This window comes from Boleophthalmus pectinirostris, unplaced genomic scaffold (genome assembly GCF_026225935.1).
Source record: "Boleophthalmus pectinirostris isolate CB_2022bp ecotype Guang Dong unplaced genomic scaffold, ASM2622593v1 HiC_scaffold_17, whole genome shotgun sequence".
Taxonomy (NCBI): Eukaryota; Metazoa; Chordata; class Actinopteri; order Gobiiformes; family Gobiidae; genus Boleophthalmus; species Boleophthalmus pectinirostris.
The window spans coordinates 28152800-28179175 of record NW_026571115.1 but is presented as its reverse complement, the minus strand read 5'-3'; the positions used below and the strand labels follow the sequence as shown (position 1 = coordinate 28179175).

Here is a 26376-nt window from a genome sequence, read left to right as displayed (position 1 = left end):
TTTTTGTTTTTGCTTTATTGAAAATTGAAAATATTTGTAACAGTAATACAGGTAAATAAGCAAGTTCAGTTCTTGTTTTAGGGGCATTGACTTCAGCAAAGGTAGACACGACCTCCGTGACCTTTGCAAACTGTTGAGATAAAAAAAAAAAGATGTGTTATGTTAAAAACATTTGTGTCTCTATAAAATAATGAACACTACAAATCAAAAGTTTGGACACACCTTCTCATTCAATTCATTCTTTTTTTTTTTTTATATATATATATATGTTTGATATTTTTTTATACTTAGGCACACTTTATTGATATATGAAACAAGATATGTAGTAAAAGAAATTTCTTAAAGTAGCCACCCTTTGCTTTGTTGACAGCGCTGCAAAACCTTGGCCTTCTCAGTGAACTCGTCTAGGGTCAAAAAACGCCAAGAGTGCAAAGCAGTGATCAAAGCAAAGTGTGACTTTTTTTTTTTTAAATATCTAAAACTGAAATTCACAAAGGGCCAAAATTAAAAACTCGGAGTCATAGGCCAAACTAAATATTGAAATATTGAAAAATTTCAACAAAATCTGTATGTTTTCTCTTCTTTTGAGTTTTGTAATGTTAAACCTTTTCTTATTAAAATAAATAATAATATAATATATATAATAATCATAATAATATAGTGAATCCAGAACAAGCATAATGTAAAATAATAAAAAAAATTTAAATAATGTCTCTATAGCTTATCTGTAGCCGGCGGGCAGCTCTAATACATATTTGATATGATCTTGCGGGCCAAATTTGGACCCCGGACCTGAGTCTGACATGTCTGATCTAAAACAATTTAAAAAATAAAATAAAATAACCTAAATAACTAAAAACTTAATACATACATTCATACATAGTTTTGCTTTCATTGAGAATCTACAATCTAAATAGTCATGAAAATTAAGAAAAAACAATAATGAAAAGTGTGCCAAAACTTTTGACTGTAAGTGTACATGAATATTTGGTTGGTACCGAGTAAACTGTTCCAAAAAGACTTGTATGTAGCACTCCCAGTCACAGCTCCCAGTTTGGCAGGATTCCTTCTCACTGTGTGCACGGAGAAGCCATCAGGCCCCGTGACTTCTACCTCCACCACGTGATAGTCACTCAACCTTATGGGAAAAAACATTGCTTTTATTTATATTCCCTTAGAAGCAATTATAAGCACCTTTTTACTGAGCAATTTTGATTTTAAAATGTATTGCATCTTAGTGTTAGTAAGATATTATCAGTGTTCTCTAAGTCATGAGTACAGAAATTTGATTGGTTATTTATCTTGAAATTGACAAATAAAAATAAAGTTCTATTCTGTAAACAGTATATAGAAACAAAAATAATGGGTTGACCAATTCAAAAAAAAAAAGTAATTAATAGTATGTAGTAAATAAGGTGTTACTTGACCAAAACTTGACCTGACAGTAAAACTCACTGTGTATCTGACACGATTTCGCCCTGTACTCCGCTGAAGCCCAGAGCTCCTGCTGCCACCGCTGCAGCTGCCATTGTGTTCACGTTGTTCGGGGCAACAGGACATAACTCTGCCACTGAGCCTCTGAACAGGACCCGCCTCCCCTCGCCCTCCGACCAATCAGTGAGCACATCTTTGGTCAGCCGGAAACAGGACGGGTGCTTGGACATTCGGATGAACAAGGCCTATAAATGACAAGAACAAGTATTTCATCATACTGGGTTTTAATAAAATAAACAACAATATAGTACTCCAAAAATTAAACAAATTCACATTTATGCCATCCTCCAAAAGGTTTAAAATGATGGTCATCTATACTGCCCTACAAAGGCAAAAGACCTGAACTCACCAGAGTGTGAAACTGAGAAAAATGACCTAAAATTTCTGTTTTGTCCAGAAAAAAGTATAATAAGTAGGGCTCCCAGAATCTGACAACTAGTTGCTATAGTGAAGAAATAAGGAGTCATGCCAAGGCGAAAGACATTAACGAACATTATCATTGTTTGCTTGATTTTCATCATACTTACATCCATTATAAGAACGCCTCACCAAAGTCGAGTCATCATGGTGTTTGTTTGAAATGATATAGAAGAGCTTTGGATTTCCTGTTTAATGCTGATCAGGATTGTGCGGTGACACTTACACAGTTAAACAGTTTGACAAACAAGTGACTTATACTTATGCAGTATAGTATGTACAGTATGAATAAATACACAAAATCGTTTCACATTAGAGATAATTTAAGTATAATTTATAGATGTATTTATTCAATGTGTACAGACCCTGTGCCAAGGCCACAACAAAAAGACTGAGGTGAGAGGTTGGATTGGAAAATAAATTATAATTCTAATATATTTATGACCTAAACCACAAACAAAACATACACTGTTATTGCCTTTTCACTACTCCTTATTTTTAGCTTATGACACAAAGACAGAGTACAGGAACTGCCAAATAAGGATCAACGGTAGATTTTGAGCTCAACATTTTTTACGATATTTATTCACATTATAAAGTAGCTCTCAAATACAAACAAAATTACATTAACTTATTTTTGACCAAACATGATGTTGCGGTGTTCTGCCTTTGTGGGGCAGTATAGTTCAAAATAAAAACACAGACACTGGAGGCAATTGGAGGTGATTGTGTTGTGCCCAAAGCCTCAACAACGGTATGCACAGGTGGGAGTGGGGAGTGAACCATCAACCTTTAGGTAAGTGGGCATCTGCTTCACCATATGACATTTTTGATTATCTGTTTTTGTTGGTTGTTGACAATGAATTGAATGAATGAATTTTATATTAACAATGTGATGTTATTTTTTGTTGTAAGTTAATATAACACATTTTAATCATAGACTGTAAATATAAATGGACAGAGCTAACCTGCTTGCCCCCACGTTCCAAACAGGAAGTGAGCATGGGCACACTTACGGCTCCAATTCGCTTTGTATTGAAAAAATGTCACTCCTTTTCTCTGTAACTGCTGCTGTCAGGCCAGTAATTTTGGTCTTAAATTTTCATATTAACTCACTCTACATGATCTTGGTGTTTTTATTTAGTTATTTTGTCCGAAAACTATAACTTCCGGCCTCATTGAGCTTCATTTGACTGGAGCAGAACACTATGGGCGATGTCACACTCCCTTAGTCCACTTCTTTATACAGTCTGTGTTTTTTATAAAGATCGTTTTATTCTCTATTTAGAATATTTGACTTCCTATAGTTCAATTACTTATCACTGACTCTTTTTGTTGTGTTACCTTCAGGGCCCCACTGTCGCTGAGTCTCTGGATGTCCTGGCCCCCCCACAGAGCACCACTGGGCACATACAGAGTCCTGCTGTACTGCCGAGCTGCCTGCCGGAGGTCCTGGTTCAACGCCGAGTCTGAGAGAGCAGAGGGAGAGCCCACCTGGAGATGAACATGATTACAGCTACATTTTCATCTAAATATAAATCACATCACATAAAAAATGAACGCTGACCATAAAATGAGACCTGGACAAAAAGCGTACTCCAAACTCCTTGACAATGTGAGGATGGCAAACTTCCACTATTACATCGCACCGCCTGTAACAAAAATACAAATCATGCGCTGGATTTTATCGTTACACTGACAGAAATGTGGTCTCGGCCTCTCCATCCACCACAGGTCACACCATCTACTACAGGGGTCTCCAACTTTTTTCTTCCGCTACTTTAACAAAACAAAAAAGCCAGAGAGCTACTAGTTTTAGCAGTCACAAGAAATTGCCTTAGCCTAAGATGAGGTACCGTTAGATGCCTATAAAACATAAACCATTTTCCATTTATTCATGTTCAAAGTTATGCATCAAAATTATACACATACAATGGTAAAAGGCACTTCCTTGATCAAATTTTACTTATTCAGCACAATGCATGTAATTCAGAAATCCCTTGGAGAGAGGAAGGGGGGTGGAGGGCTACTGGTAGCTCCCGAGCTACAGGTAGGAGACCTCTGATCTACTGACTCTGTCTAAAGGCAAGTACGGAGAAATGTCTTGCCCGAGGACACTGCAGCATTGCAAGATCAGTAAAAGGGATTGAATTTGCAACCTTGAGGCAAGTCTGGACCAACTGTCTCCAAAAGTTAAGTCTCCCAGTACAGCAAAACTTTATGGTTAAAAATAATAATAATAATTTGTGTTGTATACTGCCTTTATTATGCTATTTTCTGATCTGTTATAATGATGTCTGCTCATCAAAAACAGAGCTGGTGTTGGTGTTTTGTTTCATTCACACATGTTTAACACACAAAATCTCCATATTTAGGCTGTGGCTGTGGAAAACACTGTTCCACCTTCCACCAAATCTAAAATCTAAAAATCTAAGCTACATTTCGTATTTTGGTTTGAAGACTTGAAATGACTTGAAGCTCAAAGCAGACGACTTGGATTTGACTTGGACTTATGGGATTTGAACTCGAGACTCGACTTGGACTTGCCTGTCTTTGACTTGGGATTTGACTCGGACTTGAGGTCAGAGACTTGAGACTTACTTGAGACTTGCAAAACAACGACTTGGTCTCACCTCTGCAACTACATGACATCACAAGGTGGAACAGCACATTTTAAGCTTTGGAGATGTAGACCGACTAACAATAAGGGTTACTCGAAACATTTGTGAAACAAAACACAACTCCAGGTGTGTTTTTGACAACATTGTAACAGTTTAAACCTCATAAGAGTCAATTTTGCATAATATAGAACCTTTGAGAATGTTTTTATCGAACGATTTGGATTCTAATATCACAAATACTAGAAAATGTCAAATAAATTTTAGGCAAATTTAGATGGTACTCGAGTCAAAAAAGGATGTAAACCTTGACTTGCTACATTATATTTGTACCTCTCAGCAAAGGATGACAGGTCCTGTAGTATAAACTCCTCTGCCACCGTGCCTTTGAGTTTGTCTGGATTTCTGTTCCAAACAAAAGCCAGCTCCAATCCAACCCCTGGCCCCTCAGACAGGATCTTCTCCACCAAGAACTGCCCTGTGTCACCAAATGTTTAGTCACAAAACAAGCAGAGGTGCTTTATTATATCTGCTTTATTATATTTATTTATTATATCCAAAAAACTTGTACTCTAGTAAGATCAAATAATATAAAGTATTTGGTAACGTGAAAAATAAAGCTAAAAGTAAAAAGGGTTGATAAAAATGTTGCTCATTTAGGTAACGTGACATATTTTTTAAACTGACAAACTCAGGCAGTAAAATTCTTATATTTCCAACTTGAAACAGCTGCACCATAGCCTAAATAATCCAAATGAAAAATTCAAAAGTACTTTATTAATTTTGTTAAAGGTGCACTGTGAAATTTTCCTTGTGAAGGGACTGTCACTCGCTTGTTTCCCTGGAGATGTTGTTGCTTTACCTATAATGTATCTCAGTATGTCATTAAACTCCACTATCTCCATGGAAACAGCTATTACAGGTCAGATCTGTGGATATTTTTTGAATTAACATTCATGAAATTTAATAAATGCAAGATGGATTGGTTGATGTACTATGGAACATTCAAGGCAAAGAGGTAATATCTCCATGGCGATAAGCAGATGCAAGCAGTGCACCGGTCACAATATTATTAACACAGTTTTTTTGTTTATCATACGTTTACAAAAATGTCGCAATATCTACGGCTGGGTGCCATTAAGAAGCTCCCGATACGATACATATCTCGATACAGTGCACTTTCGGTTCGATAAGATATATTTCTAAATGATTTGATACGGTTCAATAAAAAATAAAGGCTAAATCATGGCTTTGATACTAAAAGTCTTGTGCAAAATGAATATGAAACACGCACATTTTAATTATCAGGACAGTGAAAATGTTTACTTCCTCTAAACAAGCGACAAAACTGTAGCGCTGTGACAAAATATACCAAAATACAACAAAAACTACTTTCAAAATACCCTCTCCTCTCTTTCTCTCTTTCGTTCTTTCTTACTGTCTCTCTCTCTTCTCTTTCTCTCCTCTCTCTGTCTCTTTCTCTCTTCTCTCATCTCTCTTTCTCTTTTCCCTTTCTCTCTCCCTCTTTCTCTTTCTGATCTTTTTCTCTCTTTCCCCTCTCATTCCCTCTCTCCCCTCTCTTTTTCTCTCTCACCCTCCCCTCTCTTTCTCTGCCTCTATCTTTTTCTCTTCTTTCTCTTTGCCCTTTTCTCACTCTCTCTCCCCCTCTTTACCTCTTTCTCTCTCTTTCTTTCTTTCTCTCTCCTCTCTCTCCTCTCTTCCTGTCATCCTTGCACCTCAGACTTGATCATTCTTTCCTCACTAACAAGGAAACTGCAGAGAGATCGAGGGTGCCCCAATCGAAATATTGAAATATCGCATCGTTTAATGTGATGATACAGTATCAATATATGACCAAGAGTATTTTTTAGCATATTTTATAAATTTTTTTTGTTACAGCGCTACAGTTTTGTTGCTTTTTTAGTGGAAGGAAACATGTTTTGCGACACATTTGACATTTTCACTCTTTAAAACTGTTTAAAATTAGTGTTTCATATGAACTTTGCATAAGAAGTGATTTAACAAAGACTTTTAGTATCGTAGTCATTATTTTTTATTGAACCATATCAAATTAATTTGAAATATATTGTATCGAACCAAAAGTGCACTGTATCAAGATATGTATTGTATCGTGGCCTATTTATCGAGGTGTGTGTCGTATCGGCAGCTTCTTAATGATACCCAGTCCTACTCGCAATGGGACGGATCAACAAATACAACATGCATATTACTTCAAAATAATAGTAAGTAAATAAGTAAAAGTACAATTCACTCGCATAAATGTAAGTATGAATACCTAACTCTGTGTACTAGTTTGGCAAATACTGTATGTCTGCTTACTTACATACCTAGGTGTCCATATCCCACCACTCCAATCCGCAGTAGAGGAGTGCTGCTGGGCGTATTCTGAATACAAAAATAATTTGTCGTATCATTACAATAAAATTTTAATTGTTTTTTTGATGGTACTGATAACTTACCATGTTATTGGACAACCCTGGCGTGTCCCCCCTACACAAACGGAAGCTGTGTACAGTTCAAAGTTTGGCTCAGAGTAATCCAAGTCAATCATTGTTAAGGATACTTCAGTGTCACTCAGTAAATTACAGTTATTTTCATTTGTGCACTATTTTCTAATCGTGTAATTTGTTTAACAGCTTGGAATAGGAATTAAAACACTACATACTACTTGTCATAACATTATTGCAATATAGGGTAGGTCTAATTTGGTAAAATATGACTTTATCTGGACAAATTTGTTGTGAAAAATGTATTTTTGAATTTATTTAGGAAACTATGCAGCTTTTCTGATTAAGGCTTAATGCAAAAATAACTGGATAAATGCAACATAGATGGGCTTAGTGTTTATAAGGCAAGGAACATTTCTAGTTTTCTAATGTAGCATTAAAAAGAACAGCAATATTTTATTTATTTATTTATTTGTTTGTCTATTTATTTATTTATATTTTATTTTTATTTTTTTAATGGTGTTGATTGGTGACCTTGACAACCATAACTTGCTTTACCTGGAATGTTTCATACAGAAATATCAAAGAGCAATTAAAAAAAAAAAAAAAAACGCATTGAATTAAATAAAAAATACAAGGTAAATATGTTTAATGCCATACTGTGGAACATTCCAGGCACAGCAATCTCTACAGAGTCAAGTAGGTAACCTTGGTAACCTTGACAACCATCATTTAAACCAAAATCAAAACAAAAGAAATGAGAAAAAAGCTGATATTATTTACATTAACAGTTTGATTTTGAGCAATTACATCACCTCAAACTACCTTTCCCTTATATTTTTTGATATCACCTACTTAATTCAAACCAGGCCGGGGTCAAAGGTGAGGAACAAACAGCTGAAATCTCCAAAGCGGCAGAACGTTGATCAGTATTATCAGAATGAGTGGTCCAAAGTGCACTGAGCATGTCTGACACTGCAGGCAAGCATTTCTGATGAGTGACGAGGCTTGCCAACAGAGCAAATTATTACATTTCATAAGCAAATAAAAGAAACTAAATAGATAGTTTTATTGAAATTATTCTAGTTCTATTAAAAAGATGGATATCCTGGAGACTGACGCTTACGACCGCAGGCAGAGGAGAAACATGGTATGACAAAGTGAATTTTTTTGTAATTTTTTGTGAATTTGTTGTAATTTTTTTGGCATTTTTTGTAATAATTGTCTTTTTTTTTTTTCAGTCTTGTGTATTGTTCTTGTACCTCGTCCCGTTTTTCCTGGCCACTGCTGTGTACTTCTACCTGTGGACCCCGGAGTCGGTCGGGTCTAGCGTCTCAGCGGGGGCCAAAACGGCTCCTGCGCTCCTATTGGCTGCGGTGGTCCTGAGCTGGAACGGGCTCCACAGCGTTCTGGGTGTGGCCGGGGGACTGGTCTTCTCCGCTGTGGGGGACTTCTGCCTCATCTGGCCCGATCAGATGTTCCTACATGGTGAGAAGATTCATTTGACAGTAGAGGTTAAAGTTGCACTGCGTAACTTTTTTTGTTACGTGACATCTACTTGTTTTTATTCAGTTACAACAAGCGTTTTATTGGGAAAAAACATACTTACTGTGAGTGGGGTCACCTTTCCACAGAGTGTAACTTGGTCTGATGGTGTCACTTGCCTATCTCCATGGAGACATTTTATACTACACTCTATACCAGGGGTGTCAAACTCATTTTGGTCCTGGGGCCGTATCCAACCTACTTTGATCCCAAAGGGGCCGGATCAGAAAACTCATGGCATATATACTCCAAAAACAGCAATAAGTTCAAATATTTGTGCAGAGAAACGCAAATCTATTACAGAAATCTTTTTTAATTGATGAAGTCTTTCTTTTACAAAATATTATAATATTATGAACAACCTGAAACTTTAAGAAAAATGTAATTTCAACACAATGTTTTAACATGAACTTGGATGCAAAAAGGAATAAGTCAATTTTTCTTGGAAAATCCTGCACTCGGTGTCCACTTTTCTCATTTTTGACATTTTGCTGATGAGTGTGTCATGGTCAACAGTCAAAACGATTGTCCTTTAAGAGCATTTGGACAGAGACAAGTCTTCATTTGTGCTGCTCTGTTGGGAGAGGCCACGTACAGAGACGCTGGAGACGCTGCTATGCTCAGCGGCACAGAAAATTACCAATATTTTAATAGAAAATATAATTAAAATATTTTAGTAGAAAATCAGCCGAGGGCCAGATTAAAGGTCTTGGAGGGCCGGATCTGGCCCCCGGGTCTTATGTTTGACACCTGTGCTCTATACTAATACTATACTGTGGAACATTCAAGACAAAGCTATAACTTGAAACAATCATGTAACATTAATTAACACTAACACTAATTAATAAAATAAAGTTTGGATAATCCCTGCAGGTAGTGGAGGTGGGAACGATGGATTTGTTATGGAGAAATTGTTGCCATGGGTTTCAGAAGAATAAACAATGAGAGCCATTGCCATAGCCATTAAGAATTTCAATCTAAAAAAGAAGGATAAAACCCATGAATACGTAGAAAGAAAAAAGGAAAGAAGATGGAGAGTCTGAGGAGGAGAATGATTCTGCTGCAATGGGGATGTGGTTTCAAAGTGCTTTGTAACTTTTCAGGTGGGTCTGCCGCTTGTTAGTCCAGGGGTGGGCTTTTTTTTTTTTCCATGGGGCCACATGAAAAACAGAAAAATTTGTGGAGGATCGAGCCAAAATGCTTAACTCAATTCTGCGCAATATTAATTGTATTTCTTTATTTTAAAAAAGCAGCAAATATTGTTTTGATGAGCTGGTAAGACTGTTAAGGGTTTATGTTATGACTTAACAATGAAAAAGTAAGATCGCCTTACAAAAAATGTCATTTAAAAAAACCACCTCTAAAATAAAAGCAATGCAGCTTTAGTCCACACATGAGATAAAATTATAAAATATCTTTATTTTGTAATTCCAAATTAGCTTAAACAGGCCAGTCAGAGTCAACTGAAGGACTGTATGTGGCCCAGAGCTGTACAGTGTGCAGGTCTGTAGGTCTCATGTTCATGGAGATATTATGGCATTGATTGGAATGTTCCACACTATGACATTAAATTTGTCTATCTTGCATTTATTTGTTTTTAATCATGATAATAACAATGCACTAGTCTTATATAAAGTGTTTTCAGATGATCGAAGTGGCAGAGTTTTGTTTTGCATTATTCATTCACTCTGCATTGATTGACTGACAAAAGCAGGGCTGTCAATCTGTACTCTCCCCCTCCAGCCACCAGCTTCTCATAAGATTAGGCTTTGACAAGGTGTGGGCATGATTTTTATTGCTAAAGGTTTCATAGGAATGGAGAGGTCTTCATAGGAATGGAGAAGTCTTATGCCATACTGTGGAACATTTAGCTCAAAAAAAATAAATAAATAAAATAGTGCAGCTTTAAGATCATAAATCTCCGACTATAATTTGTTATGTTGAAATATCTGATCTTTTCATTTGGGACATTTCAAATAGTTTTGAATTTGTTTTATCTGATTCTTGTACCAGACCTTATTCCAGTTACTTTTAAGGCTTGAGTTAGGATCACCAGAGAATGTAGCCGAGTTACCTCAAACAGATCAGTACTTTCAGATTATGTGTGTTCTTAATTTGTCTCAGGGTGCCCACTTTTTTACTGACAAAATTTCTAAACTTTTTCATGACTTAAAGTGAATTTTCCATGATGGCACCCAAATGTGTAGAATTGATGATACTTTTAGGGCTAAATATGAAATGTTAACCCTTTCCATTCACCTTATGGTTTGGTATTATAGTTTTTAACATTCAAAATGCTGTCGGTGCATTTATTGTCGTCTCTTTTAAACAAAAGGTGCAGACGTTCAGAAATAATCATAATAGTCTAATGATAATTTAACATGACGCTGTAGTTACATGACAAAGATACTAAAATTCCATGACTTTTCCAAAACTCTCATTGAATTTACAAAATTTCATGACTTTTCCATGACCGTGGGAACCCTGTTGTCTTAATGGGTGTAATTCTCTTTGTGTCAGGTATGGCTGCCTTCGCTGTGGCCCACCTCTTCTACTCCCTCACCTTCCTCTCCTCGCGCTACAGCTCTGAATCTTCCTCCAAATGGCCCCGCCTCTTTTACCCCATCTTGTTCCTGATTGGAGGAGCCGTGTACATCCACCTGTACCCGTACCTCCAGAAGGCCCCCAACCCAGACCTGCTCGTACCGGGAGTGGGCGTCTACATCCTGATGATCACTCTGATGGGGTGCATGGCCATCCGGACACGCAGGTTTATCACAGTGCTGGGTAGTCTTGTCTTCATGGTGTCCGACCTGACTCTGGCCGTGCAGGTTTTTAAGGTGGCTCCGATAGAACATGGGAACATTATCGTGATGGTGACGTATTATTTAGCTCAGCTGCTGATCGCTGTAGGAGATGTGAAGGCGGTGGAAAGCACGGATGACTTTTCAAAATGGAAGAGAGCCTAGAAATAGCTTAAATATATTTTTTTTAATACCATGTACGTGTTTGTAAAATATACAGAGATGTCTGTAAGATAATCAATAAAAAAAACACTCTTTTTTCATTCAAGATTTGTCAAAACATTTTAATCTTTGAAAACACTGAAGAGGATTCTGTCTTTGTAATTACATATCTACTTCTTTTTAAACTGACATAATATAATTTTCAATAAATAAATATGTACAACATGAAAAATGCTGCAATATTTCATCAAATGGTCAGAAAAAATGTAAGCACAACAAAAAGTTTACTAAAAATAACCAAATAAATTGAATGTCTCCACTTAAAAATATGTGAAAAACATTTGAAAAAGTATTGTTTTTACACCTGAGGTATTTACAAGTTTGAATGAATGTACTGTATGTTTAGTTTGTGGTTAGCGGTCCATCCCGTTGTCTTCAGACTGTTGTCCAATAAAACACAAGGTCCGCAAACGCTCACAGAAGTCCAGCTCCTCCTGTCAAAACAATACACACAATTTTAGATTTTCTATCACTAACTTTGGTGTGTTAAAGTAAACATGTTTGGTAATAAACATACTACACACTGCAAGATTATTTTACTTATTTTGTATGTAATATTGATCTAAAATCATCATAGCAACAAACAGGCTCATTGACTTATTGACCTGTTCAAATCTGCCCCACCATAGTTGCCCCACCATCTATTAAAAAATGGCTAGCTGACATTTTTGTGCATTTCTATATTACTGGTTCATATAATCAATAGAAAGAAAGTACAGTGCTGTAGACGGAGACAGGGGCTTGGTGAAAACTGAATTTTCCTTAGTACTCAAGCCTCAAATTAAATTAACACATGCTTTTCTTTAACAATTTTGTGCCTTCTTTGTCATTATTATTAGTGTGTACGACTATAAACGAAAACAAAAAAATCCTTAAATTTTTTAAATTCTCATCGTGGTTTATTTTGTATGATCATAAATGATAAACGTCAGTGCCTTTTTTATCATTATTATTAGTTTGTATGACCAAAAGAGAATAAAATTGGGTTAAAATTATATTAAGTATGAATAGTATGTAATTTATTTTGCTATATGTAAATATTTGTAAAGTTTCGTCATCAATGTACAAAGGCAACCACATCATTTTTTTTATTTTTTTAAGTTTCTTTCTTCTTCCCACTCCTTTTTGAGAAATTTGCTTTTCTGTTGTTTATAATGTACTATATATGTAGTATGTATATAATTATTGTTTCCATCTTGGCACAAACTCGAAATAAAAATGAATCAATCAATCAAATGTAGGACAATACAGGATTACGCAAACATTGATGAATCAAAAAACAGCTCGGTATACTAATGATGATGAGAACCTGGGTTGAAAAGTAAATATCTTTCAATAGAAGTTTGCATTACCTCCCACTCCTCTTTCCCCTGCAGCTCTGTGGATCTCTGCTTCAGTAACTCGTCCAGACCTAGAGCAGGGTCCCGGCAGTCTCTGAGCCCCTGTGGACAGTCCTCTACCAGACTGGACACACAAGAAATAACAATGCATTAGATTAACCATATGTTCAAATAGTTAATGACATAGATTAGTTAGACTTAGACAAACTTTATCGATCTACAAGGTAAATTATTTGGACACAGTATCTACTACTGCTATCTACTTGTCTTAATGAACGACTTACCAACAAAGAGCACCAAGCACATGTTCATGGAAAGGTGAATGTGGTGTTCGCAAAACAGACACCAGCTGTTGAACCATTCCCATAGAGACGACTGTCGCTATAGAGGAAAAAAAATGCACAATTAGACTTTATGATACCAAATCCAAATACTGTTTCATCGCTACTCCAACAATCACATCTCTATGGGAACAAGCAAGTGAAGAAAAGTTATGTAATGCACCTTTAAAGAGAGAAAGTGGTATAATTCTTGTACCTCTGTGCTCTGGGTGCGACGTGAGCAGGTTAAGTAGGAGGAATGCAGATTTGATGCGAAGTTTCTCATTTTCCGACTGCATGCCCCTCATCAGCACCGAGAAGCCGTCCAGGGACAAAAACGCCTTCAGTCCTGCTTCCTGCTCTCGAACTAAACCTACATAAGTTTCAAAATGGTAAATGTCAGTAAAGAATAGAAAGAAACATGGATGCAAGTTGTTGTGGTGTGAGCTTTCAAGAGTAGATCATAATTTAATGCATCCACACTTGGGACTAACACTGGACTAGACCATGACTAGAACAAATACTAGAACAGGACCGAGCCAAGTCTACATCAGGACTAAGCCAGGGGCAAAGTAACATCCGATATTTATATGAAGGACAAGTAAGAATACAATGATTGTATTAAAGATTTCAAATGCAAATGTTTGGTTAATATTTTTGTAATTATTGCCTGTTCTCATAAATTAAAAAAAATACCAGTTTAACGATTCCTCTGTCCGCATAAATTTAACTAAAGAATTTTATTAACGACTGCAGACCAAGAATTAAGCAATTATCTCGTTAAATATTTGATAGTTGTAGTTGAGAGTTAGTAAAAAAAATACTCCTTTGAACTTCTACCAGATGGTAAAATGAAATAAATTACATGTTGGAAAATACAAAATTATAATTTTACTTTTGAATTGGTAATAAAGCCAGAATTTCTTTGTATAGGAAGAGTACATCAGTATCTTCTGTTTATAAAAAAGCATGTACGGTATTTATTTTCATTGTAGCGTCCAAATGACCATTGTTATTGTTGAGCTTTTATCTTACTATCAAAATTGAGTTCAAAATTTTGGTATCATGGTGACAAACCTAACAGGATTCATAGATCTCTTTTACATTTCTCAAGTTTCCAGTTCACATCTACTCACATGAGACGGCGTAGAGGGCTTTGACGCGAACAGTGGGGTTGGAGTCACAGTCGGTCATCTGCAACAGTCTGGGCAGTGTCCCGATGTCCAGGAGGTAGAGCTGCACCTGGGGCATGTTCTGTGAGCAGGACGCCACCAGTTCAGCTGCTCTCCACCTCAGTCCGCTCTGCTCGTGGCTCAGGTACCGGGAGACGCACAATTCTAGCCCGCCCAAGGTCATCAAGTCTGTGGTAAAAGGAAAGACAGTCAGTAAGCTTCACAACAAATGGTGAACTGTCAGATTTAATTATGAACTCCATGTATGGCTTAAGTTTAAGTTTTGAGCTTCAGAAATTATTTAAGAGGCAAAAACGCAAAATGACATTTACCGATAATATGGCTTTTAGTGAAATCTGATCAGTTGGCTGGCAGTGGTGTGCAAAAACATCAAAATGTCAGTATATTGTACTGTTTATTGTGATGGGACAGTATCGATGTTGTGGGCTATTGTATCGATATATCGCCAAGAGTATTTTTTTGGTATGTTTTACTAAATTATTTTGTTACAGTGCTATATTTTTGTTGCTTGTTCAGAGGAAGTTTATGCAACACATTTCACATTTTCTCTGTTCTGAGGATTAAAATAGGTGTATTTCATATTAACTTTGCACAAGAAGTGGCTGAACAAAGACTTTTAGTATCACACCCATGATTTAGTCCTTATTTTTTATTGAACTGTATCGAATCGATTTGAAATATATCGTATCAAATCGAAAGTGCACTGTATCGAGATCTGTATCATATCGTGGTCTATGTATTTAGGTATGTATCGTATCGTCAACTTCTTACTGATACCCAGCCCTAATGTTAATCTAACTTTGTTGTTATCTCTCCCTATTAAATAAACAATAAATAATTTGGGATACCGTCATCACGTCTTAAAAAATACCCAGTTAACTGAATATCAAAAACTAATAAAAGGAAAGAGTCTAACTGGATAATTATAGTGTAATAACAGAGGTTGGGAAAAAACACGCTGGCTCTTGCCTCCATTCAAAAAGAGACACATCATTCTAGAATCTGAAAACAACCCGTTAAGCACTCAACGCACTCAACACGACCGCAGTAAACAGTACATTATCAGTTGTGGTGGGGTTCACTCCACCAACTGTCGGTTCAATAAAAAATAAAGGCTAAATCATGGATGTGATACTAAAAGTCTTTGTTCAACCATTTCTTGTGCAAAGTTAATATGAAACACAAACATTTTAATCATCAAAAACAGTGAAAATGTGAAATGTGTTGCATAAACGAGCTTCCTTCCTCGAAATGAGCAACAAAACTGTAGTGCTGTAACAAAATAATTTTGTAAAATATACCAAAAAATACTCTTGGCGATGTATCAATACAGCAGGCCACGATATCAATACTGATCACATTAAATGATACGATATATAGATATTTTGATATTTTTGCACACTCCTATCAGCAACATTTTTAGTAGGCTACCAAGAACCAGTGTTGGGAAGGTTACTTTTAAAAGGTATTCCCCTACAGATTACAGATTACCTATCCCAAAATGTAGTTTGTAACAGAATCCATTAAATTACTTAAGGTGAGTAATGTAACCTGAATACTTTGGATTACTTGTTTTGCTGTAGAGAAGCAAAGACGAGAAAATGTTCACATAAGATGTTTTGTCTGCTAAAAGACAATAAAAAGCCCAGACTTTACTTAACCAAATTAAAAATATTATTGATAGAAGAGGAGGAGGAAACACGGTCCATGCAGCATGATTTAGTCCTGTTAAATCCTGTTTTAGACCTGGTTTTAGTCCTGGTTTTAGACCTGGTTTTAGACCTGGTTTTAGACCTGGTTTAGTGTCCGGCAATGAGTGAAATTACTGGTTAAAAAAAGGGATATCGCCCAAAATGTGAAAACAGGAAAATACCGCCGTGTAATCCATTTATTTCAACAAAGTAACTGTAATCCAATTAGCACTCATTCAAACAGTAACTGTAACTGAATACAGTTACTCATAATTTGTACTCTGATTACATAACTCCGGTACATGTAATCTGTTACTCCCCAACACTGCCAAGAACCTACCTCTAGCGTTGTCAAGATTATCACACAGCTCTGTCAGCGTTTCAAAGGCTGTTTCTCGGTCATCTTCCTCCTCCTCATCCTCCCTCTCCTGGTCGTTTGGCTCTTCGGCGCGTAAATGTTCCAAGCATCGTTTCATCTGCTCCACCTCGTCCATTTGGCCTTTGCAGATGTCAGACAGCGCTTCCCTCAGCCATGCCTTCCTCTGAAACACAATAATACGGTTTTGATCACTTCACAGCTCCGTGTTTGTGTGTGATAAACCAGTTATTACAACTTACCTCCTCAGACATGGGCTCCAGGGCGGTCGGCTCTTGTCCCTCCGCCGCAGAACCAGCTTCCACGGCAAGTTGGAGCACTCCCTGAAGGTTTTGTGGATATCTCCTGCCTTGTCTTTCGCCAGCCATGTCTATAACAACAAAAAGAGCATATAAACATAGGGAACTATCAGATAAGCATAGATAATTTCAAAACATAGAGTGCCCAAAAGTGTCCGTGTAGCAATAAATAGCAATCTAACACCAAATATCAAAACCGTAAACTTACCTTAAGATGGTAGTGTAGAAATCTGTAGAAGTCTTAAGTTGTCACTGGGTCTAATTTGGCTTTATAAGAGTATAACCCGCCCCGTAAAGAGCACACTTGAATGCGCTGGAACAGTCTAGAAAAGCGCATGAGTAGCTGCTATGGAAGCTGCCATACTTTACCGTAAAGCACAGAATAATACCATAACAACCTCTCAAAATTAGACACTATGTACCTTTTTATTGATGATTATGAGTTAGATATTCTCAAAAGAATACATTAAATTGAATGAATGTTTTGTTTGTTGAGTGCAGGAAACTAGTCATTATTCAGTAAATTATCTAGGCGAGATGTTACCCGCACATACGGTAAAGGAAATGACAACTCGCTCTGGACTCCAAAGAGTGCCAGTAAAAACAAGATGGTAAATTGCAAGTTTAAAAAAGATCCTGAGTTTATCCAAATATAAAATGAAAAAAATACATAAAGCACAATTATAGAAAACTCACATGCATTGTTCTACAATACCATTGTTTGCATACTTGTTTTAAACAAATTATTTCTTATAATAACGGATGTACGTTTTGAATAAGTCATATTTAACATTTTCGTGTATTTGCCATAATTATGTCATGAGATAGGCAAGGCAAGGCAAGTTCATTTGTACAGCACAATTCGTACACAAAGTAATTCAAAGTGCTTTACAGAATAAGAAATACATTAAAATCATAATAAAAACAAATCAAAACATAAATAATCATGAAGATTAAAAAAAAAAAAAAAAAGAGAGACATAAATTGTAGAGAAGAGTGCGGAATAAAAACCTTTCAGTTATATGCACAGTTAAACAGAAATGTTTTGAGTCTTGATTTAAACAGCGTCACAGACGAGGCCTGTCTCACATGTTCAGGAAGACTGTTCCACATTTGTAATTACTAAGGCATTACAGTACGTTTATTCCATAGACTGTATATATTTTATTCAGTCTATTGTTTAAACATTGCATAAAACAACAGCATTTTGCTCGGACAGTTGAAACAGAACTATCTTGTTTCTTTGGTCGTCTTTAGCTTTTCTAATCAACCAAGATGGCGGCGTTGGTGGGACTGCGTGCATGTTTCTCTGGTAAAATTATAATATCTTATTATCTATAAAATATTATGTGTATTTCTGACAGTTTTCCATTTAATCATGTTGTAATGTATCACGAGAAGTGTTCCTTTTATGTCCTTATAAACTCATAAGTGAAATAGATGATGCTTCCTTCTAGGAGCAAGGTCACGTTACCTCTGTATTAGCTTGAATAGATGCGGATGAGACTGTGCTCTGAATGAAAAACTATTCTTTACTGGAAAAGTGAGACAAAACCAGTCGTACTGCGTAACACAAACACAATGCTACGATTGGTAAAACTATCAATAGTATATATTGCGTCGTAATATTTATTTTAGTATTTGCTAACCTGACATGACCCCTTGAATGCAACATGATGTACTAAACTCTCGTGCATGTAACTGGTGTTAATGTTGTTTACCAACCACCTGAAAGCTCTTTTAATCATCTCTGTACAGCACTTCAGCTTACTTCGCCAAGCCTTCTGCACAGCACTTACAGATTGGTGGGTATATCTGTCTGAACTACTAAATTCCTTAAATGCTCTTATTTTATTTAGTGTCAAAATTAATAGAACGCACTCTGTTTTGCTTCCAGTGTGCGGTGCCTTTGAGCCGGCGGTCTTTTGCAGCTGAAGCCAAGAAAGTGTACACTCGAGACAAGCCGCATGTCAACATTGGAACCATTGGACACGTTGATCACGGCAAAACCACTCTGACAGCTGCAATTACAAAAGGTACCTAACGCGGGGATGAGGTTCACAATTTTCCATGTATTGAAATGTTCCTATATAACTACATGGTTGTTTCTAATTCTCCTGTGTTCTTTTTCAGTTCTTGCAGATGCTGGTGGTGCTAACTATAAAAAGTATGAGGATATTGATAATGCCCCAGAGGAGAAAGCCAGAGGAATCACCATCAATGCATCTCACGTAGAATACACCACGGCCAACAGACACTATGCCCACACAGACTGTCCTGGGCATGCGGATTATGTCAAGGTACTGTTTAGTTTTTTTTATTTCTCCGCAGGGAGACTAATAAAAGCATGATTTTAATTTAGATGTGTGTTTGTTTTTTTGTTTTTTGCATTGAAAAACATTTTGAAAAACCATGACACTACTGTAAGTGGGCTTGCACCTTCTTTGGCTCTATTAAGTTTTATGCCATTGTGTTAATTATCTATTAGAGATGCACCAGGGCAGATATTGAAAATTTTAATCAATCAGTTCAGTCCGTATTAATTCAGTTTTGGTCAATAAATTTATCTAAAAAGATGACTTACTGGACAATGTTGGCCCAAATACCTCGTGATATATTTCAAAATTGTTCTGTTTTTACTTAAAATGTTAAATAAGAGTTAAAACATATCCAAACGTGTTTTGTATCTTATGCTGTATGTTTAAAGGAAATAAATTTTAGTTTTACTTAATTTTAGTCTATGCCCCAGTATCGATTGATATCACAGGCAGATACTAATAGCCAAAGTATTCCTATTGTGTATCTCACTGGAAAATATTCCCGAGTATGCTTTTAACTCAACAATTTCCATAGAATGATCATGAAGGTGACATGGCAGCTCGAGAAAGATCTTGTGTTGCTTCTTATATAAATTATAGTGTGTCCTTAATTCTGTAGTTTCTCCAAGACCACTGTTTATGTTATCACCTATGCATGTTAACAAAGAGTTGGAAGTACGTATGTGTTTAATTTTAATTGTTTGCATTTAAAAAAAACAATGCATTAATTAATCTAATGCTATTTTGGTTTGTGTATGATTAACGACTGATTTGTTAACAAGCACTAAATTATTATTGGCTGGAAGCTTTATCCAGAGCTGTCCCAGCGCAGTCCAGTGACACTTTTTGCTCCACCACTGCTTCAAAATGTTGTGTTGTCACTTCTTCTGACATACAGCAAATATCTTAATACCATTTTATTATTAACCACTCATCCTTCTATCCTTCTCCCAGAACATGATCACAGGCACAGCTCAGATGGACGGCTGTATTCTGGTGGTGGCGGCGACAGACGGACAGATGCCGCAGACTCGTGAGCACCTCCTGTTGGCCCGGCAGATCGGTGTGGAACATGTGGTGGTGTTCATAAACAAAGCGGACGCTGTGGAGGACAAGGAAATGCTGGAGCTGGTGGAGATCGAGATCCGAGAGCTGCTCACAGAGTTCGGATACGACGGAGAGAACACGCCTGTTGTGATTGGATCTGCCCTCTGTGCCCTGGAGGTAAATTCCCTATCGAGTTGGTAGTTAGGATGTTAATGCTTTTACCACGGTCATCTTTTGCTCCACATAAACATATATCTGGTATGTTTAATTATAAGCTATAACATGGGCAAAACCTGTCACTGTGGACAAATAACCAGGCACAAAACTACTGAGCAGTGAATGTCTCTAAAGGGCTATACCGAACACTTTTACATTTATGTTCCATGGCTAGAAAAGAATTAGACTACAATAATCACATGATAAAAATAACAGATATGATTTTTAATGCGTGTTACATGCAAGAAAAATCTGTGGTATTTTAGAATAACTTGTATTTGAACAACAAAGTACAATTAATTTGAAAATTTTTCTTTCAATCATGAACACTTTCTTTTTGTTTTTTGTCTTTACCACAATAATTTGCCATTTATTGCGTAGTTTTCCTTGTCAAAATGTATTGTGTAAAATAAAAAATCAGACTACTCTCATCAGATGCAGCTGTTTTACATGGCTTTTTAATAATCTGATAACTCCAGAATAGATATCAGATGATGTTTTTTTTTTTTTGGTGTGCATTTGAAAATAGCAGGGTAATTTTAGAAGTTGTATCCAATCTATTACCATTCTGTTTAAAATAGCGACACTGCTCATTTATGATTCAAAAACTGCAGTTCCCATTGTTGCCATCAGAAGGCGCCAGACATCTAATTCAAATATTCTTGGTTGTAAGAAAAAGAACAGGCTCTGGGACTTTTCATAAATGCACAATAAATAATTTCAAGATGTACAAATCCAACAAAAATTTTAAAAGCATAATATTTTCCCTTTTGAATGTTTTTTTTTTTTTTAATGCGCTTTTATTTCGCTCAAATAATTTTCTTTATGTCAAATGCAGTTATATATAATTTATTTTTTTTTTTTTTTTTTCTCAGAACAAGCAACCTGAGCTGGGAGTAAATGCAATCATGAAACTCTTGGAGATAGTGGACTCCTACGTGCCTCTGCCTAAAAGAAAGCTGGACGAGCCTTTCCTTCTGCCAGTTGAAGGGGTTTACTCTATTCCAGGTATATTTATTTTTCTTGCACATTCAGTTCTAAATTGTGCATTGCATATATTTTTATGTTGCTGAATTTGCTGTAAATGTTGTTGTCTTTCAGGAAGGGGGACAGTAGTGTCGGGCACGATGGAGAAAGGAGTTATAAAGAAGGGAGATGAGTGCGAGTTCGTAGGACACAACAAAGTCTTCAAGTCTGTGGTAACAGGTAATACAACCACAAAGCCACCTTTTAAACACCTAAAAGGAATTGTCACTTATTTCCATCCCTGGGTTTAAATAATAGAGATGGGGACAGGTAGGATCCTTGCCTCGAATGATTCACAGTATGGGAATTATTTAATCTTCTTATTTCATGGAGACAAGCAGAGACAATGACATCACTAGGTAATGTTACTACAGATCAGCCCACAGTAAGAATTCACAGGAATTGCAATAACATCACCCTGGAGACAAGCAGGTGCCGATCCCCACAGAAAAGTTTCATGGTGTATCTTTAATGTTATATACTAGGGGTGGGAGTAGATAAAAAAAAAATCAAATTAATTACAGGCTTTGTAATTAATTAATGTCAGTTACTTACATATCAATATTTGCCTTAATCATTTACTAATTTTCTTCCTGAAGCCCGTCATTTGTTCAAGTTTGGGCTGCTGACTCCTCTTGTTTGTACTCGGACCAGAACTGCTCCCACAGTTTCTGTGCTCACTGTTACATGTTTTGCATTTAAATATTCTCGTAGGGTTGAGGTGCGTCTGTGATATGCAAACTCTTCTCTGCACAGTTTGCAATAAATGACGCCTTTGTCATTTCTTCCTTTGGGTAGTTTTCTAAATAGAAATTTACTATCCAGCAGATCCAGAGTGTTTTCATGCTCCAATGTTATTGCAGTTAGAACTGTGTGTGTACCATGACATGGTGCACTGGCAAACGATCATATTAATGCAATAGAATGCATTAATATTTTTATTGCATTATTTTCTTTGTAATTAATGAATCGTAATTAACTCTTTAATGTCCCACCCCTATTATAAACCTAAAGATCACCCAGCAGCATAGATTCATTTAAGACTTTTCATAAATGTATCCTTGAATCTGGAAAAAATACTGGTAAACATTCTGACACTGGTGCTCTGCTGTACTGTGCTTAGGTATCGAAATGTTCCACAAGTCTCTGGAGAGGGCCGAGGCTGGCGATAACCTGGGCGCCCTGGTGCGAGGCCTGAAGAGGGAGGACGTGAGGAGGGGGATGGTCATGTGTAAACCAGGTTCCATACTACCACACCGGAAAGTGAAGGCTCAGGTCAATAAGCTCACCCTTTAAAATGTACAATCACATGCATTCTAAAACTGAAGTGGAATATAATGCAATTTCAGTGGAGAAACTTGGCTATGAAAAATCAAGATGGTTAAATAAAGTAATGTTTTAGTAAAGACATTTAGCATTTTAGCTGAAAGCACCATCCAGAAATGTTGACCAAATGGTAGTTTAATATCTATAGTTTCACATATTTACCACAGATGCTAGTTTGTTACACTAAAATACAATATAGGGGCTATAAAAGTGAATTTGTATGTTTTTCAAAGGTGAAAGCAAATTTTAAAGGGCAGTTTATTTATGTTTTATCATCATTAGCAATGATATATGGTTAATTTTTGTTAGTGTCTGATGATCTACTTCATTTTGCCTCTGTTTGTCCCATTTCACAATTTTGAAATTATTTTGAATATTTGGATGACACTGAATTCCTTAATAGTCTCGAACAATACAGGGACCACTGATTAACTATGTGACTGTGTTGTTTTACAGGTCTATGTACTGAGTAAAGAAGAGGGTGGAAGACATAAGCCATTTGTAACCAACTTTATGCCTGTTATGTTCTCTCTGACCTGGGACATGGCCTGCCGGGTCACTCTGCCTACAGAGAAGGTGAGCGGGCTGCTGCTGTTTTACTGTTTTATATTCTACGACTTGTGGACGAGTGTGGGCCTCGTGAGCGTCACATAATCTGAGACAAAGCTGGTTTAACAAGTCCGTTCTTGGTACTTGTGATCAGATGGCTTTGGTATTAAAACACTGCCAACTCAAAATGTGGTAACTCTTCAACTGGTAATAAAAGGCACATTCAGTGGTTAATGGGATCTTTGTTGGTTTTAGTATGGCTCCTTAAACTCAAAGCTGCTCTATGTATTTTATTCTGGTAGAGGATGCAACTTGTCTCTATGTAGATGTTATTCCTACACCTAGACTCTTCCATAGACCTAATCTCTGACCTTATGTCATCTCTGAGCCCGATCTGTTTGTTTGGTGATAGATTAGCTGTGGATCAGTCTGTGCAAGGAAACTTCTCTATGGAGACAAAGTGACAGACCATTTGCCAGAAAAGTTGTATAGCTCACTCAAATATAAATTTTATTGTATTAACAATGTGCAGCCATAAAATAAAACCACATTTATGCTCAATTAACCAGCTCTTACCAATTAGCCATATCCTAACCTTTGGCATAGTCATGGTGTTAGTATTTTTATTTATTATTTAGTTGTTTAGTTCAGTTTAGTTCAAGTATAAACTAAATTTATACATGTACAGTATTGTAAGAATGCACCAATAATGATACTGGCATTGAATATCTGTTTCAATCCAGGAAAATTAGCTGGATTGGGTATTGATTCCATTATATTGGTTAGTGGCCAATTGTTTGAACTTTAATTTATACAAACTTTTTCAATACATACTGGATAAATAACACAGTTGGAGACATTTTGTAGTAAGTCAACAGTGTTTTGCTTTTGCTTTTTCAGTCTCCTCAGTGGTATCGCTTAATATTGGGTATTGGCAGATACAAAAAGGATCAATTTCCATATCTGAACTGAAAAACAGGAGTGTGAGAGGCAAATGAAAGAATGAAATGTTGTGATGTTGGGAGGCAGAGTCATGATCTGGTAGACATGATAGTGTTATAAATACGAGTTGTAATAGTAAAAGCACTGCACTCTTTCAATACCTCTTAATAAAAAGCATTTGCCGTGTTGTGTTTGTAGGAGATGGTGATGCCCGGGGAGGACACACAGCTGACCCTCACTCTGCGACAGCCCATGGTCCTGGAGAAAGGCCAGAGGTTCACCCTGAGGGACGGTAACAAGACCATCGGCACAGGCCTGGTCACGGACATCCTCCAGGCGAGCGAAGAGGACGACGCCAACTGGGGTTGAGACTAGAGACTTGAGGGGGAGGTGAGGGGCTCGGATGGATGGATGGGTGGGAACTGCCCGTGTTTGGTCAAATGATGTAATGCTGCTTTCAAGTGCAGATGGTAATTTTTATGTATGAATTATCAACACGCAGAAGCTCATGACAAGCCTGTGAAGCCAGTTTTTGTTATACTTCTTTGATGAAAGTAAGGAGTGCCGTTGTTGTTAAAGCTACCTGTAAATACCACATTATAATCTCATTTACCACCACTAAATGCTCTCTATGTTAGTGTGATTACATGTGTTTACAACTTCCAGGCACTGTTCGCGGTAGTAAGTCTCACAAAATCTAGGAAAAATGAGAAAATGCGTTCTGTTATGTTCGGCTAATCAACAATTACAAACATACTTCAGTTTTCATCATTTCCCCACTGACGCACAACTCTGAGCGCACTGGGTACATGTAATTAGAAGAGATGCGGCGCCAAATTCAAGATGATTCCAAACAGCACATACGTCACTCTGCAGTCTTCATTTTACCGCTGATTACATTTACTTCAGTGGGTTTTATCACAGTCGGTTGGTAACTACACCGGAAGTTGTCGTCCCATGTTTCCAAATGTCTTTCTCGTTTGTGAGGTAAGCATGAATAGAGCCTATTGTTTATTGCTATTGTGCTTTGGAGAGGGGAGCTGCAGGGATGTAACAATAACCGAAATATTGTGATGTGATATATTGTCAGAATTCTCACAATAACATCATAGGCTGTCACAGTATATCGACTTATAAGTTCCTTTGCTTTGTTTTATAGTAGCAACAGCTTATAAACATCGGGAACTACATATCCCATTATTCATTTCAGTGTAAACAACATGAAGAAATATGTTTTTTACTTGAATTCTTGGGATTATGATGGAAATAATTCACACCAAAATCTTATCAAGGTACTTTAAAAGCAAAAAAAGTGTCCCATCTACAATTATATCAGCCTCTTCAAAATATCGCAATAAATATCGTACCGTGAGATTTGGATATCCTTACATCCATAGGGAGCAGGGTTTTTCATCGCCGTCTACTGGTGAAAGAAAATCAAATAAAATTGCAGATGGTAGCTTTAATGGAAGACGTTAGGTTACAAATTAATTAAAAATATGAAATACTTTACTATGTGAGATCAGACAATATATACCCTACATTGAATGACTTTTAAACATCACACTCTTGAACGCAGCATCATGTAATGAAGCTCCACCATTGAAGTAAACTAAACTACCACAGAAATGATCCGAAATGCACTTGAAAGCAGCATAATAGTGATATACTGTATAAATGCGTATACTGCAAGAATTCAAAGCACTTGGTCTTCATGAAACAAATCTATAATGACATTTACAGCTCTGGCTTTCTGTCAAAATACCACATCAACTTAGTCATTTGTGTAATAAAATGTATTTAATAATAACAATGAGTTGGTTTCTATTATTAGTCAGACTCATGTGAACTAGAGCAGGCTCCATTCAGCATTCTCAGTCTTTTCTTGACCACTAGAGGGCGTAAGAAGCGCTGCTGTTGAGCTAATTCAGATTAACTGTGAGGTCCAGATTGCCTGACAAATGGAGATAAATGAACTTCTTTTCTTGAGGGAAGCGGAAATTACAGTGGAGAAGTTGTCACTCTGTGGTCGGCATTAGTTTTCTGCGATAAAATCAGATGGTATCTACAAACTGGCATCTTGAGCCAACTCCGTGACCTGTTCAGCCTTGTAAATAAGATTATTATATTTTTGAGACACACTCGAGATTAACTGATAACGTCAA

General features: G+C 36.7%; 4 protein-coding genes and 1 long non-coding RNA gene across 5 annotated transcripts; 2 read left to right on the top strand and 3 right to left on the bottom strand.

Annotated features, from left to right (window-relative positions):
- Nucleotides 1-11: 11 nt before the first annotated feature.
- Nucleotides 12-7393, bottom strand: aspdh (aspartate dehydrogenase domain containing). Its single transcript, XM_020922665.2, has 8 exons — nt 7010-7393; nt 6878-6935; nt 4863-5007; nt 3479-3563; nt 3256-3405; nt 1456-1679; nt 999-1138; nt 12-130 (listed from the first exon to the last, which is right to left on the bottom strand). Exons 1-8 carry the CDS (start codon nt 7010-7012, stop codon nt 93-95), a joined length of 843 nt encoding a protein of 280 aa, XP_020778324.2. The 5' UTR covers nt 7013-7393; the 3' UTR covers nt 12-92.
- A 669-nt stretch (nt 7394-8062) lies between these two features.
- tmem86b (transmembrane protein 86B) lies at nt 8063-11511 on the top strand. Its single transcript, XM_020922699.2, has 3 exons — nt 8063-8147; nt 8239-8485; nt 11063-11511. The coding sequence occupies exons 1-3, from the start codon at nt 8097-8099 to the stop codon at nt 11509-11511; spliced, it is 747 nt and encodes a 248-aa protein (XP_020778358.1). The 5' UTR covers nt 8063-8096.
- A 105-nt stretch (nt 11512-11616) lies between these two features.
- On the bottom strand, nt 11617-17136 carry hspbp1 (HSPA (heat shock 70kDa) binding protein, cytoplasmic cochaperone 1). Its single transcript, XM_020922694.2, has 8 exons — nt 16996-17136; nt 16731-16858; nt 16453-16654; nt 14365-14589; nt 13446-13601; nt 13193-13289; nt 12921-13032; nt 11617-12002 (listed from the first exon to the last, which is right to left on the bottom strand). The coding sequence occupies exons 2-8, from the start codon at nt 16854-16856 to the stop codon at nt 11922-11924; spliced, it is 999 nt and encodes a 332-aa protein (XP_020778353.2). The 5' UTR covers nt 16857-16858; nt 16996-17136; the 3' UTR covers nt 11617-11921.
- LOC129408688 (uncharacterized) lies at nt 15029-16446 on the bottom strand. The gene is made up of 2 exons (XR_008632078.1): nt 16204-16446; nt 15029-16167 (listed from the first exon to the last, which is right to left on the bottom strand). It is a non-coding gene; the product is annotated as an uncharacterized LOC129408688 (long non-coding RNA).
- An 837-nt stretch (nt 17137-17973) lies between the features above and the next one.
- Nucleotides 17974-26024, top strand: tufm (Tu translation elongation factor, mitochondrial). The gene is made up of 10 exons (XM_020922677.2): nt 17974-18099; nt 18546-18592; nt 18685-18823; nt 18921-19087; nt 20060-20329; nt 21244-21376; nt 21470-21574; nt 22518-22669; nt 23177-23296; nt 24410-26024. Exons 1-10 carry the CDS (start codon nt 18063-18065, stop codon nt 24578-24580), a joined length of 1341 nt encoding a protein of 446 aa, XP_020778336.1. The 5' UTR covers nt 17974-18062; the 3' UTR covers nt 24581-26024.
- The last annotated feature ends 352 nt before the right edge of the window (nt 26025-26376 follow it).